The following is a 15,126-nucleotide window of genomic DNA, read 5'->3' on the forward strand; positions in this document are numbered from 1 at the left end:
CATGTGGCCAATGCCCACCAAAGGACTCCAGCCCTTGGCACAGCCCCCCAGCCAGCAACTCCCAGCGAGGATGGGGTTTCTCCTCAGCAGAGAGTGGGGCAGGTGCAGCCCCCTGACATAGGCTCAGAACAAGATGCATGCCAGGAGCCCATTACAACACCCGGGATCGGGAGCAGCTTCCAGCGGCAGTCTTGAGAGGGAACAGATCATGACACTGAGGTGAGTGAGGCCCCCCAGGGGCAAGGGGGCAGTGACGGGGCTATAGGCCCCGCCATCGGGGCAAGGGGAAAGTGGGGCTGTGGGCCCCGCCATTGGGTACGAGGGTGGTGACAGGGCCATGGGCCATGCCATCAGAACTGGGGGACCAGGGGTACTTGCCTGGGAGTGTTCCTGGTGGCCATGTCCAGTGCCAGTGGCTCCCGAGGCGAGACGTGGCAGTAGTAGTGGTGGTTGCTTCCCTGCTCTGGCAGGTGCCTGGTGTCCAGGGATTCCTGAGGGAGGGTGCCAGGCATTCGAGGCTGTGAGATGGCCACAGGCTTGACCGAGTCCCCAGGGAGCTTGTCCAGGGGAAGGCTCTGGGAGCGCTGCCTTGCAGTCTCCACGCTGCCACCGCCTTGGTAGTGAGGCTGTTCCAAGGGCACTGCGAACAATGCTGAGCCGGGCCCGGTGGGCTCCAGTGGGTAAAGGTGGTGGTGGGAGGCCCGGCGAGTTCTGTACTTCTCCCAGTTAGGGGGCGGGGGCCGGGGAGGGGGCGGCCCTTTCTTTCTGGCCGGACACGGAGGCATCGGGTGCATCTCATCTAGCTTGGCTAAGAGGGCATCTCTCATCTCCTGGCCCCGGGTGCTGGGTGGCTCCATGTTGAGGTGGCTCTCGGAGAAGGCCCTGCCCTGGAGAGGGCGATGGAGTGGCTCGCTGGGGCTCTCTGGCGCACGCCGCTCGCAGTCCCAAGAGAGGTCGAGAGAGGACGCGGCCCGGTAGCAAGGAGGCCACGTCTGTTCAGAGCTCTCCAAGCAGGGCCGGCAGGGACCCTCCTTCTGGAAGCCAATCTCGTAGTGTGCCAGCTCGCTGGGGAAAACATTGGGGGGCAGAAGCCCCCAAAACCCATTCAATCCCAGCCCGCTTCCTGCTTGGCCTGAGGACAGCCAGCGCTGCCTCACCAGCCAGCCATAGGAGCCAGCAGCCACGGGTCAGAGAGAAACCCCTTCTCTATGGGCCAACTGCCCGCTGCTGTGGCAAGCCCAGCCCTGGGGCAGTTTCCAGCCCCAGGGAGCCAGCGCCCAGAGTCCTGGCCGCTCGCTAAGGTACTTATCCGACTCCACCCGTAGTGTCTGGGCCCCCCACCTGCAATGGAATGGCCATCTCATGCCCCTGGGCAGGGGGGGAAGCGGGGGAATATTCTCCCCATGGCATGGATGGGAAAAGGAGCTGAGCTTGAATTTCCAGAATCCTAGACCCCCACCACTGAGAAGTTCCTCTGCCTCCCCTCCCGCCGTGCCGACGACGATCCCTATGATACCCCCCCATGGAAAATCCTTCCATGGAGGGCTAGACATACAATTCTCAGCATCTCTGTGCAGCATGTCATGTTCCCAGCTCCCAAGGACTGAGAGTGGACAGTCCCTGCTCCCATGGCCACGCCTCAATCCCACATTCTAGCTACTGCCAGATCCTCCTCCCAGCACAGAGTGATGACAGCATCTCTCTGGGCCTTCCCCCACCTTCTGCTCCGTTCTCTGCTTGCCTGGAAGCTGCTAAAATAACTGGCTTGTTTCCTCTGGAACCGCCCTGCTGCATCCTGCCGGCTGCCTTGGGAACAGGGGCAAGTTCTTGGAATGAGGGGCAAGTTCAAAAAGAACGCTAGGGGCAGGGAATCCCCGAGGGTCGGGGCTGAGATCACCAGGGCTCGGACCAGCCTTAGGAAATTCTTGACCGGACAAGGCAGAGAGTGGGCTCATTTCAGAGAGGCACGCTGACCATGCAGCGTAACATATAACAGCCAGACCCACTCTCTAGTGTGCTTTGGCTGGGCTTCTGGAAGGGCCCTGTCAATGGGCGTCTGGCACTAACACCCTTCAACCCCCCAGCTTGTGCACAAATCCAAATCCTGCTGGAGCCAGATCAAACGCCTGCTTTGCTGGGGCATATGGAGACGTGGTTCTCAGCTACAAGCAGGCAGAGCTGGAGAGAGGAAAAAACTAACCCTTCCAGGAAAGCTAGCAGCAAGCCCGGGAACGCAGCAAGGAGGGGACACCAGCGGGGCATACCTGGAAAAGCCTAGAAATGGAGAGGCAAAGGGACTCTGAACTCCTCTGCTGGTCTCCCCTGTCTGGCAGCCTGGTATCCTCACCTCAGCCATCTTCCCCACTGAGGCCTTGGCCACACACAAACCTGACCGATTCCTGCCTAAGTAACCCGGCCCCACAGTCACAGCTGTAAATGTGCTTACCCCACACGGCTGGCTCCACAGGGAAGCAGAACAGCTGTACCTGAACAAGGCACTTTCTCTCAGTACAACAGTGTCACTCTAAAACCAGCCTTAGTGTGAGTATCAGCCCAAATCTCGGGCACAGTACCCAGCGGAGATGCCCCCAGAACCCAGCGGACTTGCCTGGCATGTGGCTCCTGTTCCCTGGATAGCCTGCCTAGCCCTTTGAGCCTCCTCTGCTGATGCTGCCTCTGGGAATATGCTGCATCGCCTCAACCCTTTGCCTTATCACAGCCTAGACCCTTCCCGCAGTCTAATTCAAAACCCATGGCAAGGCCACCTCTCAGATGCACTCACTAACCTGCCCCCCTCTCCTTAGTCCACTGCATGCAACAGAGCACTGGCTACCCCAGGGCAGGGACTGAGCCACCACACCACCTGCCGCATGTGACATTATGAGTGTAACTTAATATCTCATTGAAAGGTGACAGGACCAGAAAGAGTTAACTAACTCATAGACGGACCTGACCCATGGGCGAACTTTAGAGACTTGTTAGGAAGATCTGTAAATGAATAAAGCTTTGAAATGCAAGTCTGCATTGTTAGAGGTAGAAGGGTAGATGTTCGCTCAGGTCTTGTGATGGAACAAACAAGTCTTGTCTATCCCTATGGCTTTGATTCAAAGATCAAATAAGGAATATTAACATTTAGGAAGATACTTGAGTGAAATAGTATTATTGTCTATGTGTCTCTTTGAAGGTTGTAGTAACCTGTATCTGAACTGTTTAATGGATAAATTACCGTGTGCTACTTGCCAGAATGTTTGGGAGAAGGAGTTAAGCCTATTGTTTTCTCAGGCCAGAAGGCTGCTGGACACGCTCCTACGTCATCTCAGATCTGCTTTGGATTTCAAGAAGGGGAAACCTTAAGCCATAAAGATTGAGATCCCCAGTCACTGACTGGAGTCACCCTGAATATGGACATTGGACTATAATCTATGGACTACTGCTAAAAGGACTTTTGGCAGCTGCAAGCTCACCTCTACTATGTATCTGAACATCAAGAATTGAATTCAAGTTTGTATGTATATTGATCTTTTAACCAACTCTCTCTCTCTCTTTTTTTAATACATTTTAGCTTAGTTAAGAAGAATTGGCTATAGCGTGTATTTTGGGTAAGATCTAAGTTATAATTGGACCTGGGTGTGTGGCTGACTCTTTGAGGTTGGAAGAACCTTTTCTTTTATATGATGAGATAAGATTTTCAGTAATCATCATCATCATGAGGTGTGTGTCTGGACAGAGGCCTGAGGCTGGGCACTTTAAAGGAACTGAGGTGTTTGAACTTCTGAGTAACCAGTGAGGTAGTGTAGAAGCTGTTCTGTGCTGGCATGGTAAATCTAAGTATTGGAATAACCACCAGCTTCTGGGATTTGTCTGCCCTGTTTTGTTTGCAGTTCACCCTAATTGGGTGACCTCAGCTGGCTCCCACGGGCAGCACCGTCACACCCCGCACCAAACACAGCTCAGTGTGGAGGGGCCAAAAGGGCCCGTCAGATCACCTAGCCGGATCCCTGTAGATCTCTAGCCAGCTCCCCTGGACCAAGCCCAGTGGCTTGTGTTCAACTAAGGCAGATCTGCGGGGCCCCAAGGCGTGCCTGTGTGAGAAATAATGCAAGGCGGCCAGCGCTGACCAGACATGTTTCATCATTACTTTTGAACTGTTGAATATGACTTGAAAGGCTCAGCCCTGGCCCTCGGCTCTTAGCAGGGTCTGCGTGGGGGGAGGCACAGGGCAGAGGACAGGCTGTTTGCTTTGCCTTAGCTTGGCTGTGCACAGTGGCTGCCGAGCATTTGGGATTTCACTTCCAAAACAAAATCAGATCTGGGAAATTTAGGACAAGATTTTAACCAACAGATGCCTAAACCACAGCCCCTCCAGAGTTCGGCACCTAAGCTGGGATCTTCACAAGACTTTCAGTGGGACTCCTGCTCCTAAATCCCTAAGGACAATCTAACTCCTCAGTACCAGGGCTGATTTTAGCCAGCCTCTCTGGATTACAGTCTGTCATCTGCCTTGCAGGGGTACCTGGGAGGCCCTTCAGAACCCACGCTAACGGAGCAGATTGGTGCTCTGCACTCTTGAAAATCAGCTGTTATTCAGGGACCAGATCCTCACAGATATTTTGGTACCTAACTCCCACTGATGTCAATGGAAGTTAGAGGCCTAAGTACCATTGGGGATCTGGGCCCAGGCACCTTGATAGGATCTGGGGGACTAAACTGTGGATTGCCCTTTTGAAAATCTTGGCCTGAGATGACAACTTTTGCAGTGTTTCTCTGCTCGGCTGTGCAGCCTTCATGTGCTCAGTGTGGGGATTTACTGGTGCTCATCTGCCTGGAAACAGCACTTCAGGCACCTCCTTGGTGGGTGGAAGCTCGCCACAAATCACCACAGCCAGAGCTGTACTGAATGGCTATCCTGGCAGGGAATCCTGGCGACACAAACCCAAGGCCTCTTGCAGCAGCAGCACCCTGGGAAGACCCAACAACCGGCTGCCTGCCTGTCCCAAACACTGAAACGGAGAGGCCCTAGTTAGACTCTGGTGATCCTATGGATTGTGAATGTGTGTGTACGGGGACATGGACTCCTCCTGGCTCCTCGGGGCTGGCAGCTGGGCCGGAGGTTAAAAAAGGCCTTTTGGAGCTGTCAGCGAGGCTGCAGGTTTCTCTGGCTATGTGCCCAGAGCTTTGTTATTGGGTTCATGCAAGAGGCAGCAGCACGACCCAGGTGTCAGCCCTGTGCCCTGGCCCGTAGCGTCGCATGCAGAGCAACTCCCTGGGCACCGTCACTGCCACAGGCCGGCTGGAGATCCAGGGAGGATCTATGGGCCTGGAAGCCAGGTCTGCTGCAGTGTCCACCCTGCCACCTCACTGCTCTGGCAAAGCAGGAAAAAGCTTCCTCTGAGCCCACAGCGCAAGCCCCACTGGCTGCCTGTGCAGGGAGGTGCTGGCTGCTGGAGCCTCCTGTGCCCTGGATTGGCCCAGGCATGCTGCTTAAGAAAAAACACCTTGAGGCTGTCAGTGCAGCTGGGCGGATCCCTGGCTTGCTGCTGCTAACAAACCCTGCTGTGCACTCCTGGCCCAGCCCTGCTCCATGTCCCTGGTCCCTGCTCCGCTCTGGTTCTCTCGCCCAGCCTCAGCTCCACTGACCCTGCTTCGGCTGGCTCACTTGGCTCCAGCCTGGTGCAACTCAGTGACCTGAGTTCAACCTGCTCTGACAACATGGCAGTAGCATGGGCTGCTGCTCCTGGCCTGGCCCAGCCCCCCAGCCTGCACTCAGACTATGTCCCTTCCACACCAGGCTCGGCTCGACCCGCTCCCCACAGCTGGGGCCCTGACACCAGGATCATAGGGGATGGCCCCTGCTCCAGCACAGCTAAAACATGCTGGGAGATACCCCCACCTGTTGTGCAGCCCCCACCACTGTCTGCAGCACATGGTACCCACTGCCTCTTCTCCTGCCCGGGCTGCTAACTCAGGAGCCCAGCACTTTCTGGGGCTTCTTTCTCAGGGCTCTCACGCCCTTGTCCACCTTCAAAGCCATGAACCACTGCAGCTAATCCCTGCTGGCCAGGAGGGACACCTCTCCCCCAGCAGCAGTGCCCTGGAGGGGGGAGCAGGTAGGAGCCTGGGCTGAGTGATGGGAGCAGCCCCCCCACATAGCCCAACTGAGCAGGTATTGCAGGGCAGGACCATGGCCCCACCCGAGCCACCCGGCCACCACCTGGAAGTGGCAGCATCCCAGCAAAGCGTCTGGGTGAGCTGAGTGCTGGGGACCCCATCTGAGGTGCATGGGGCTCTCCATGAGATCCAGGCAGCCTCTGCCCCCTTCGCTGGCTGGCCGGCCATTTTATCGGTGACCCCCCCAACTCCATCCCCATATCAAAGCCAAGTAGGCTCCTCTCCCCGTGTACCATGGCCCTTACCTCACTGATTGGCTGCCCTTCCTGTTTATCACCCCAGGCTCCCACTCCTCCAGAGGAAATTCCTGCAAACAAGAATCAGAGGAGTGAGATGGCCAGGATGAGCCGCCCACCCCTCCCACCGATGCTCTCCACCCCCACTCCTCCCGGCCCCTCACATCACAGGAGCAGGACAGGGGCAGGTCAGGGGCTCTTTTCCGCTCACAGCCCCATGGCCACAGCAGAGTCTCAGCAAGGAAACGCATCCTCCTGGCAGCCAGCTTAGCGCCCGCCCCCACAGAGCCACAAACCTGCTGAGCCTGTTTGCCCTCCTGCTGTGGGGCTGCGCTGCAGGGCTGGTTCCCAGCTGCAGCAAAGGGACTGCACTTTAGAAGGCTCCCGGGGCAGTGGAGCTTCGGGGCTCTTGCTGGCTCATGCAGGAAGGTCCAGCCGCCAAAGTGCGGCAGGCCGGGCAGATCCTGTCAGAGCCCAACAGATACGGAGCTGGGCGGGCGCGAGCAGGAGGGCGTGAGCGGGAGAGCTGGGTGGGCACCAGGGCCTCAACCCAGCCCTCAGGGCACCCACCCCCTTGGGGTCTGAGGCCCTGCCAGGAAACGACACCCCCCCCATCCCTCTCTTCTCCAGTCACCCCTAGCCAAGGAACATCAACGCCCTGCCGCTGCCAGCAGCCTGCACTGACAGGAGAGTGTGGCGCTCCCGGGAGGGACGTGTGACACAGCAGGGCTTGGCCACGAGCAGGCCACTGGTGGGATGGTGCCAACTGATGCACACATGGGGACGAGACTATTTTTCGCTACTATTTTGGGTGGCAGAGGGGTGGGGGGGTAGTTGGGCAGAAAAGGCATATTAGCCAAACAAAAACATCCTGCAGAAACTCTCTGGGGTCCAGGATGGAATTTGGGAGATGCCAGAACAGCCAGCAGCCGGTGGGTGGGGCATCCACCTGGGATGTGGGAAACCTGGGTTCAAGTGGCTGCTCTGAATCACGCATCCTCGAAAGTGGGTCTCCCCAGTGAGCGTCCTGAGGCCAGGCTGCGGCTCTCTCAGGCTCTGGTTTGCAGACAGCACTGAGTTTAACGGAAATAAACACCAACCACAATGCTTCGTGTGCCGGAGTCTCGTTTTCCAGCCAGCTCTGCCAGCCAGCAACACCAAGGTGCCCAGCGGCTACATGGGCTGCTGTACAGCCTTCTCCCCTGCTCATGCCACCCCAATGGCATGGGGACACATGGCAGGGTGGGAGCAGGAAGGGCTGATGGGCACAGTGTCACTGTTTGTGAGTAAACCCCGGCTAATGCTTCCCAGCTGTGCCCCCAGGCCAGGAGAGACAAAGCTCCATCTTACCCTGGCTCAAACCCACCGCTGCCCTCCCCAGGCTCCCACTTCCCTGGCCCGCAGCTAGTACTCTGCTGGCCAGGAGCCTGACTCCTCACCCTCCCCTCTCCACCAGTGTAGGAACAGCACTGAGGGGTGCCAGAGGGACACCAGCTGGCTGCTTTAGGCCTGGCAGGGGCATATGTGGCGGGGGGCAAGGAGGTACCCGTGGCACATTTCTGGAGAAGGTTGAGTTCAATAGAAATGGCAGGGGATGCCAGTCACTGTCCTGGCAGAGGTGGGCAGGTCTCAGGCAAGGGGTACATGGTTCCTCCCACACACACCAGGCATATGCCAAACAGACACACAGAGCCATCGGCAGAACCCCCTCCCTGAGCTGGGGAACCACTGGGGATCCAATGCAGCCACGCAAAACACAATTTACCCTGTTTCCTGCCACCTCCCAGGAACTCTGCCCCCAGCCCTGCTCCCCACACACCCTGCTCTGACACCCCCCCACAGCTTCAAACAGCCTGGGAGGGGACTGGTGCCTCCTGGTGCCAGCAGCTGACATGAGGCAAAGGGCTCAGAGTGAGGCAGAGTGAAGGAGGCAGCAGCTCCTAGTGTTTAAGCAGGGTTGGCTCGCCATCCTCAGGGACAGATAGACAGACAGATCCCTCTGACTGCCTCCCCCTGCACCTCTTCACAAGCTGGTACTCAGCGAGGCCAGGCTCAGACACGGGGCTGCCCACCTGGCACCGGGGGCAGCTTGCACGGAGGATCTCTTACCGGCAAGAACGCCTTCCTCCCAGGCCAGGGCTCGGTCTCCTCCAGGGCCTTGTGGGGAACAGAGCAGCAGCAGTCGGAACACCGCGGCACCCAGGGATGGGGGTGGCAACGATAGCCATGGTGGCTGGACTGCATGTTCCTCTGCAGCAGTGAGGGGCACATGTCACCAGAGCAGTAGAGGCAGGCACAGGCCCGGGCAAAGGGCCGCAGGTACTCGAACTTGCCATGCCGCGGGAGGCCAGCGTAGCACACAGGCGGCTCCAGGCAGCACTCGGCATAGGTGGGGAGATTCTGCCGCCCCGGTGACAGGGGCGGGTAGGACTGGTCCACGGAACAGCGCCGCAGCTCCTGACACTCAGTGCCCAGTGGCTGAAAGGCGTGCGACTCGGCTGCCTTTGGCCGAAAGCTGGGGGAACTGCTGTGCCGGGCCGGGAGGTGCGCCACGCATCTGCTGGTCTCCTCAAAGAACTTTCTGCGATCAGCAAAGGGCAGCAGGATGGCATCCTCTGCCAGGCGCAGCGAGGAGGTGGGCGCCTCTGACCCCTTGGCGTACGCCTCCCCAGGGCTCAGGGCCCGCTGCAGCTTGTGCTCTGGAGACCACCGCCACCGGCCCCCAGTCCCCGGAGCCCTTTGCTTCTCCCTGTCGGGGGCAGGGGTGCTGGGGCCTTTCCGTGCAGGCTGGGGGGCAGGGGCACTCCTGTTCGCTGGGCGGCCGGGGCTCCTGCCATGTTCCCCAGCAGGCGCCGTGCCCGGTGTGGGGCTCAGGCACTTGGCTCTGGCTTGTGTCATGCTGACAGAGCTCCTGTCCCCTGAGCTAGGCAGCCTGCCCTGTGGCGGGGCTGAGGGACTGGGATGGCTCTCGCATGGCTCATCCGTCTCCTCCACTGGCTCTTCCCCACACAGCAGAGCCACAGAACCCTTGCTCTTCTGCAGCTGGGCCTTCCTCCTCTGGATCTCATTGCGCAGGTTGGTAGCGAAGCGCTCACTCCGGCGCCGCAGCTGGGCTGATCGCTGATGGGAAGGGCCCGATTTCCTGGCACTCGGCCTGCTCTGCCAGGACTCCTTCCCCTCCTCCACCAGTGCCTTGGAGCTGCATGCGGGGGTTAGGCTGGCAGGCTGTGGTGGCATGGTTGACTCGCTGGGGGTGCTACAGGATCTCTCCAGCTCTGGGTAACACCTGTATGGCCCCTGGCTAAGGCAGGAGTCCTGGGCCTGGCCAGGGGAGTGCTGTGCTTGTGTGACATGGTCATCAGCACGGTCTGTGCCCACGGCTGGATCCCCGCACGGCTGCTCTTTGGCATCCTCTGTCTGCTGGCCGAGTCCTGGCTGCTCCAAGTGCAGCGGGTTCACAGTCCATTGATGCCTGCCCTGCAGCTGGGTGTCCCAGTGACTGCTGCCCGTGGCTACATTCAGGGAGCGCAGCTGGGATGCAAGCAGCTGCTCAGGGGCACTGTGCCGGTGCCCCTTCCGAGGAGACTGGGGCGGGTCATCATTGGCGCCTGGCTGTCCTTCGTGGGCACCGTTATCCTGGCACTGCCCCTGGGCAGCCTCCTGGGGATGGTCTGTGCTCTCCCCTAACAGCGGCTCCATGCTGGGCTGACATCTGTCCAGGTGGGAGCTCAGCATGTAGTACTGGTCGGCAGACAGGTGCTCCTTCGGGTGGTCTCCCACCCCCTCAGGCTCCTTGTCTCGCAGGCACAGCGAAGTGTCCGAGGTCCATCTGCCTGGGAGGTGCAGAGCATCAGCAGGGGCAGAGGCCCGGCGTCGCTCGGTGCCAGCCGGCTGGGGGTTGGAGGCCCGGAGGCTGTCCCTCCTAACGGGGGGCTGTGGAGGGGCGCCTGATTTGGCGGAGCCCGACAGGTTGCTTTCGTGGGGGCATGAGGAGGGCCTGGAGTTGGGTGCCAGGTGCCCACACAGCTGGTGGGAGACATCTGCCCCCTCGCTACCCGTCTGCAGGTAGCGCCCCTCATGGGCTCGGCTGGGGCCCAGGCCCTGGAGGATAGAGTCTGTGGAGGAGGTCTCTTCAGGGCGCAGGGACAGGGCATAGTCCGAGGCATTGGAGCTGGCCGAGAAGGAGCTATAGGCAGAGTCCCGCTTGTTCTGGTACATGCTCTGGTCCACAGGCGAGAGGCTGCCCTCATAGTAGGTCTGGCCGGGTGGGTCCAGGCTCTCCATGCTTCCAATGGAGCTGCTTTTCTCCGTGCTGCAATGGCGAGACAGCTGGGCCCACTGCAGGGACAGGTCACTGGAGAGAGAGACACCAAGTGTGAGCAGCACCAGGAAAACACCCTCCCGCCCCAGCACCATGGGCAGAACCAACCCAGCCTGTGTCGAGCGGTGCCATTCACAAGCCAGGTACAGACCAGATGCTCCTTAGCCCAGTGCACCCCTCAAACACCCCAGCTTTGCAAGCTCACACAACACTGGCAAGCTCCTGAGCAGCTCCCTTGCTATGGTCAGGAAGGAATCGCTCCCCTGTGGGCACTGCACTGGGGATCCAGGTGGTAGTAGGGCAAGAAGCTAGTGCAACAAGGGCTGGGGCCTTCCGCCTGCCCCTGCTGGGGACAGTTAGTCCCAGCCTTGCCCTGGCTCCACCCTGGCCAGGGGCTGAGTGCATCAGGGGATCACCCTGTCCGGTGGATTCAGTGGTGGGCAGAGTCAGGTGATGCTCCCCAGAAAGGTGAGCTGTCGATCCCACTCCACTCGTCTCACTGCCCCTTTGCCCAGCCCCAGGATGATAGTTCCTATTCCAAGGTGATGGGGGGGGGGGGGGGTTGCAGCCAGAATGACCGCATGTAAGCAAGGGCAGGATTTGGCCGTGGGGGAGGGAGGGTGAGCCCGCTGGGCCTGCAGTGTGTTCTCTCCTGTCCTCTGGGACTGGAGGCAATCTGCCATTCGCAGCCCCTCACTTGGCCAAGAGGACTGGAATTTGTTAGCTGCATGCTCGCAGTGCAGCCGGCTCTGGCCCGCCACCCTTCCTGCTCAGGAATCGGAGCTCAGCAGAACAAACCAAAGCTGGAAAAAAAGGGAAACCGTCCCCAGGGAGGAAAGGGAGACTCAGCCATGGAGCAGGGCAGCTCCTCCCATTGGAACAGGCTGAAAGGGCCCTGTGGCAGTGCCAAAGGGCCCCAGTGGGAGGCAGGGCAGCAGCCAGTCAGGCCAGCAAAGAGAAGAACGTGCTGGGCTTGGAGACAACCCAGCCCAAGGCGGAAAATTCCAGGGTGAGACATGCACTTGTGCTGAGATAAAGTGCGCTCTGGAGAGCCAGCAACGGCATGTCAGAGGGGCCATATGGCCCTCTGGTCCAAGCCCTCCATGTCCCAACAGGACAAGGCTGCTTTCCCCACAGCCGAGGCACAGAGAACGCTAAGGTAGAGATCAGCCAGGGAACTGAAGGGCTAAAGACACGGTGACAGGCGAGTTACATTATCTCAAGGGCCAGGGTGAGAGCAAAGCTCAGATCTAAGGGAACTGCACTCGAGCAGCTCTGGGGAGCATGGCTGGCCTTAACTCTGCCCTCTGCAGTCCACCAGGGAAGACAAATGAGGCCAGGCCCAAAATCAGCCTCAGTCAACCCGGGGCCACCAATGTTTGGCTGACAACCAAGTGGCCATTGCTGGGCCCCGGCCCGGCACTGGAGGCCCAGAGGCAGCGCAATGCAGGGGTTCCGAGGTTGGGGAGCAGCTAGATTGGGGCTGGGTTGCTCTAGGAAGGGGGCATTTTAGAGCCAGGCACCTGCCCAGGCTTCTCCACCCGGAGAGCTCTCGGATGCCCCAGGGCAGCGAGTCCAGGCAGAGCTACACCCCAGCTGCGGTGGGACTCACCTGGAGTCACATCCTGAGTGCCAGGACAAGCTGAAGGCATCAGAGGGACAGTGCATGGTGGCAGCCTCGGTCCGGACCTCGGAGAGCTTGGCCAGGTGCCAGGAGTGGGGCCTGATGACGGGCACGTTCCTCCTGCCAAGAGCAGCACAGAGCCGAGAATGGAGAGGAAACCAGGCTGAGGCACTGGGCTGAGCTCACTTCCTGGAGAGCTTCCCGTCCCATCCCCCGCAGGGAGGCTTCCTTAGCAGGACAGAGGGGACATCCCGGAGGAGTTCCCCATTAGCTCACTGGGGTCTCTGGGGCCCATCTCCTCCACGGCCATGCCTGCCCAGCCCAGAGAATGGCATCCCACGCTCCTCTGAGCGAAGGGCTGGGAGCTGCTGACACTCAGGGGTGGGGAGCAGGTGCCTTCCACCAAGAGGATGAAGCTACAGAGGGCATGGACTGGCATGGAAGCCCTTTCTCTGGGCTGCCCCTCGCAGCACTCCCCACTCCTGCATCTCTGCCAGTGGGGGCAGGGAGCAGGGATCTGCCCCCCCACCGACTGAAGCTATGTAGAGACCTCTTCCCCCCATGACATTCCAATAGGCAGAGGAGGGGCCAGCGCTATGGGGCTAAATGCTCACACCCACACACTTTGGCTGATGAGGATTTCAGTCCCCACCGTCTCCATGCACTGCACCCTCCCCCCAGCACAGTACCCCAAAGCCTGGGATATCCTCAAGCCCCAGCTCCCAGAGTCATGGGATTATGCTCGGCCCTCGGTATGGGATTTTTAAAAAGCAGGTCTCTAGCCCTGGTGGCTGGGGAGAAGAGCTGGTGAAGGGGCCCCACCAGGCTCAGACACTAGGAGATGGAGGAAGCAGCTTCAGGTCTAATGCCTGAGTTTTAAGCCAGTCTCATGATTTCTGGGGGCCTGACTCACACTGGCTGAGTGCTGGGGATTAGCCAGGCAGCCCCACCTCCATCCTCTATGGGCATCGCTCCAACAGGTAGGACAACTTGGAAAGTTCGGCTCATGCCAGGAAGCCAGGGCAGGGCCCTAACTAAAGATCCCAGCCACATAGCACTAGCCCAGGCCTGGCTCTGCTGCTGGCTCCGTCTGGATGGAGTGGGGCAGAACTCAGGCAAGCCCCCCGCTCCAGTAATTCACAACCTTGGACGATCCCATGGGGAGACTGGGAGCCCTCTGACTGCCCCTGGACTACCAGGGTAGGTAGCCAAACTGTCACCCCCAAGAGCACCCAGACTGGCAGCACCCTGCCCCCAGAGCAAACAGGGGCATTTTAGCTGGGCCTGGCTGCACACACAGGCTCCCCACCACTCGTACAGGGTCCTGCATTGCACTCACAGGCCAATGATGGGACTCGACCCCAGGCTCCCAGAGCCAGGCCAAGAGATTCCCTGTGATGGCAAGTTACCGCTGCCCTAGCTTGAGTGTCCCAACAGTTGGGGAATGAAGTAGCATGGAGGGAAGGAGTCAGGTTGGCAGGTGGCAGAGGAGTCAGCATGAACTATGCACTTGCTGGACTGGCTCAGAGCCCTACACGGCAGCATCACACCCTGGCTCAGCACAAGCCCCACGGCCCAGGCTGGACTGAACAGAAACCAGAGTCCAGCAGGGTGCAACTGCAATGAACCAGAGTGAGGGGAAACTGACACCAGAGGGACAGGGCTGGGAGCGGGAACCAGTCAGGTTCTCAGCACAGGGCTGCGCGGTGCTGCTGGAGAGAGCAGCCGGGGGGGAGAATGGCTTCATGCCAGGGGCAGCCCGGCCCCTCAGGGAAGAAGTGGGCTCTGCAGAGCCATCTTCCTGCTCTCGGGGCGAGAGATTTGGGATCCCAATCCTGGAGTCCCTGATATGTAGGCAGTGCCCCGGCGAGAAGTGCAGAGGAAGCTGTTGTGTGGGGGTCAGGGACTGCACACTGATAGCACGGCAATAACGCCAGGATTTATGGGCTCCACAGGGTTGGTGCCAGGCCAGCACAGCAGAGCTGCACAGTTGCCTGCTCCTACAGGGAGACACATGCCCCCAGCAGGCACCCCACATAGGGGGTCAGAATCACCCCCAGGAAACTCAGAAGGCAGGCTCAGTTGTACCACGTGATCCCAGTTCTCTAGAGGGAGAGTTGGGGTGTCGTGGCCCCAGGAGACTAGTCAAATGCAGTGAGAGCCAATGCATCCTCGGTTCCCCAAGGCCTCTCGGCTGGTGAGATCCTTGGGGCAGTGCCCAGGGCAACAGGGGCCCAATCCCACCAGCAGTGCAGAGACCCAGTCAGGCCTGGGGCCCTGTCTGGGTGTGGGATTCACCCCATCCCTGCCCCTGAGAACTCACAGTGCCCTGATCCAGCTGTCCCCTGGCTCCACAACCTGACACTGGCCGCTCCCCAGCACTCAGAGCCCCTTCTGAAAGGGTTGCAGCAACACCCAGTCAGACACGACTCCCTGCACTACGGCCTGTCATACAGAAGCTAGCTCTAGTGCTAGGATGTGGCCAGGACAACCAGGATTACAGACAAGTCAGGGCATTAAAGTGCTCCGGGACCTTAGTGATTGCAGGTGGGCAGGAACCCAGGTTTTATGGCTCCTCTGGAAGACGATGCTTCAGCAGCACAGCGCTCCTCAGCACCACTGGCTCTGGGGGAGCAGGGCCACCATGCCTGCAGGGCCTAGCTGCACCTGCCATTCTGTGGCAGCCCAGCCCAGCAGCTGTAGCCCAGCTCAGCAAGGGATGGACACAGGAAACTGTGCCAGATCACATGGTGCCATGGCACAAGAGCTGGGGGCCC

General features: G+C 59.6%; 1 protein-coding gene across 1 annotated transcript in view; it reads right to left on the bottom strand.

Annotated features, from left to right (window-relative positions):
* Positions 1–15,126, bottom strand: part of SHROOM4 (shroom family member 4) — a 75,606-nt gene that overhangs the window by 8,828 nt on the left and 51,652 nt on the right. Inside the window, exons 3-6 of the mRNA XM_032791608.2 lie at positions 12,338–12,469; positions 8,514–10,758; positions 6,414–6,475; positions 379–1,065 (exon numbers count right to left, since the gene is read on the bottom strand). Of these exons, the coding sequence (XP_032647499.1) occupies positions 379–1,065; positions 6,414–6,475; positions 8,514–10,758; positions 12,338–12,469 (3,126 nt within the window). The remainder of the gene's footprint in view (positions 1–378; positions 1,066–6,413; positions 6,476–8,513; positions 10,759–12,337; positions 12,470–15,126) is intronic.

Source organism: Chelonoidis abingdonii, chromosome 8, assembly GCF_003597395.2.
Source record: "Chelonoidis abingdonii isolate Lonesome George chromosome 8, CheloAbing_2.0, whole genome shotgun sequence".
Lineage (NCBI taxonomy): Eukaryota > Metazoa > Chordata > Testudines > Testudinidae > Chelonoidis > Chelonoidis abingdonii.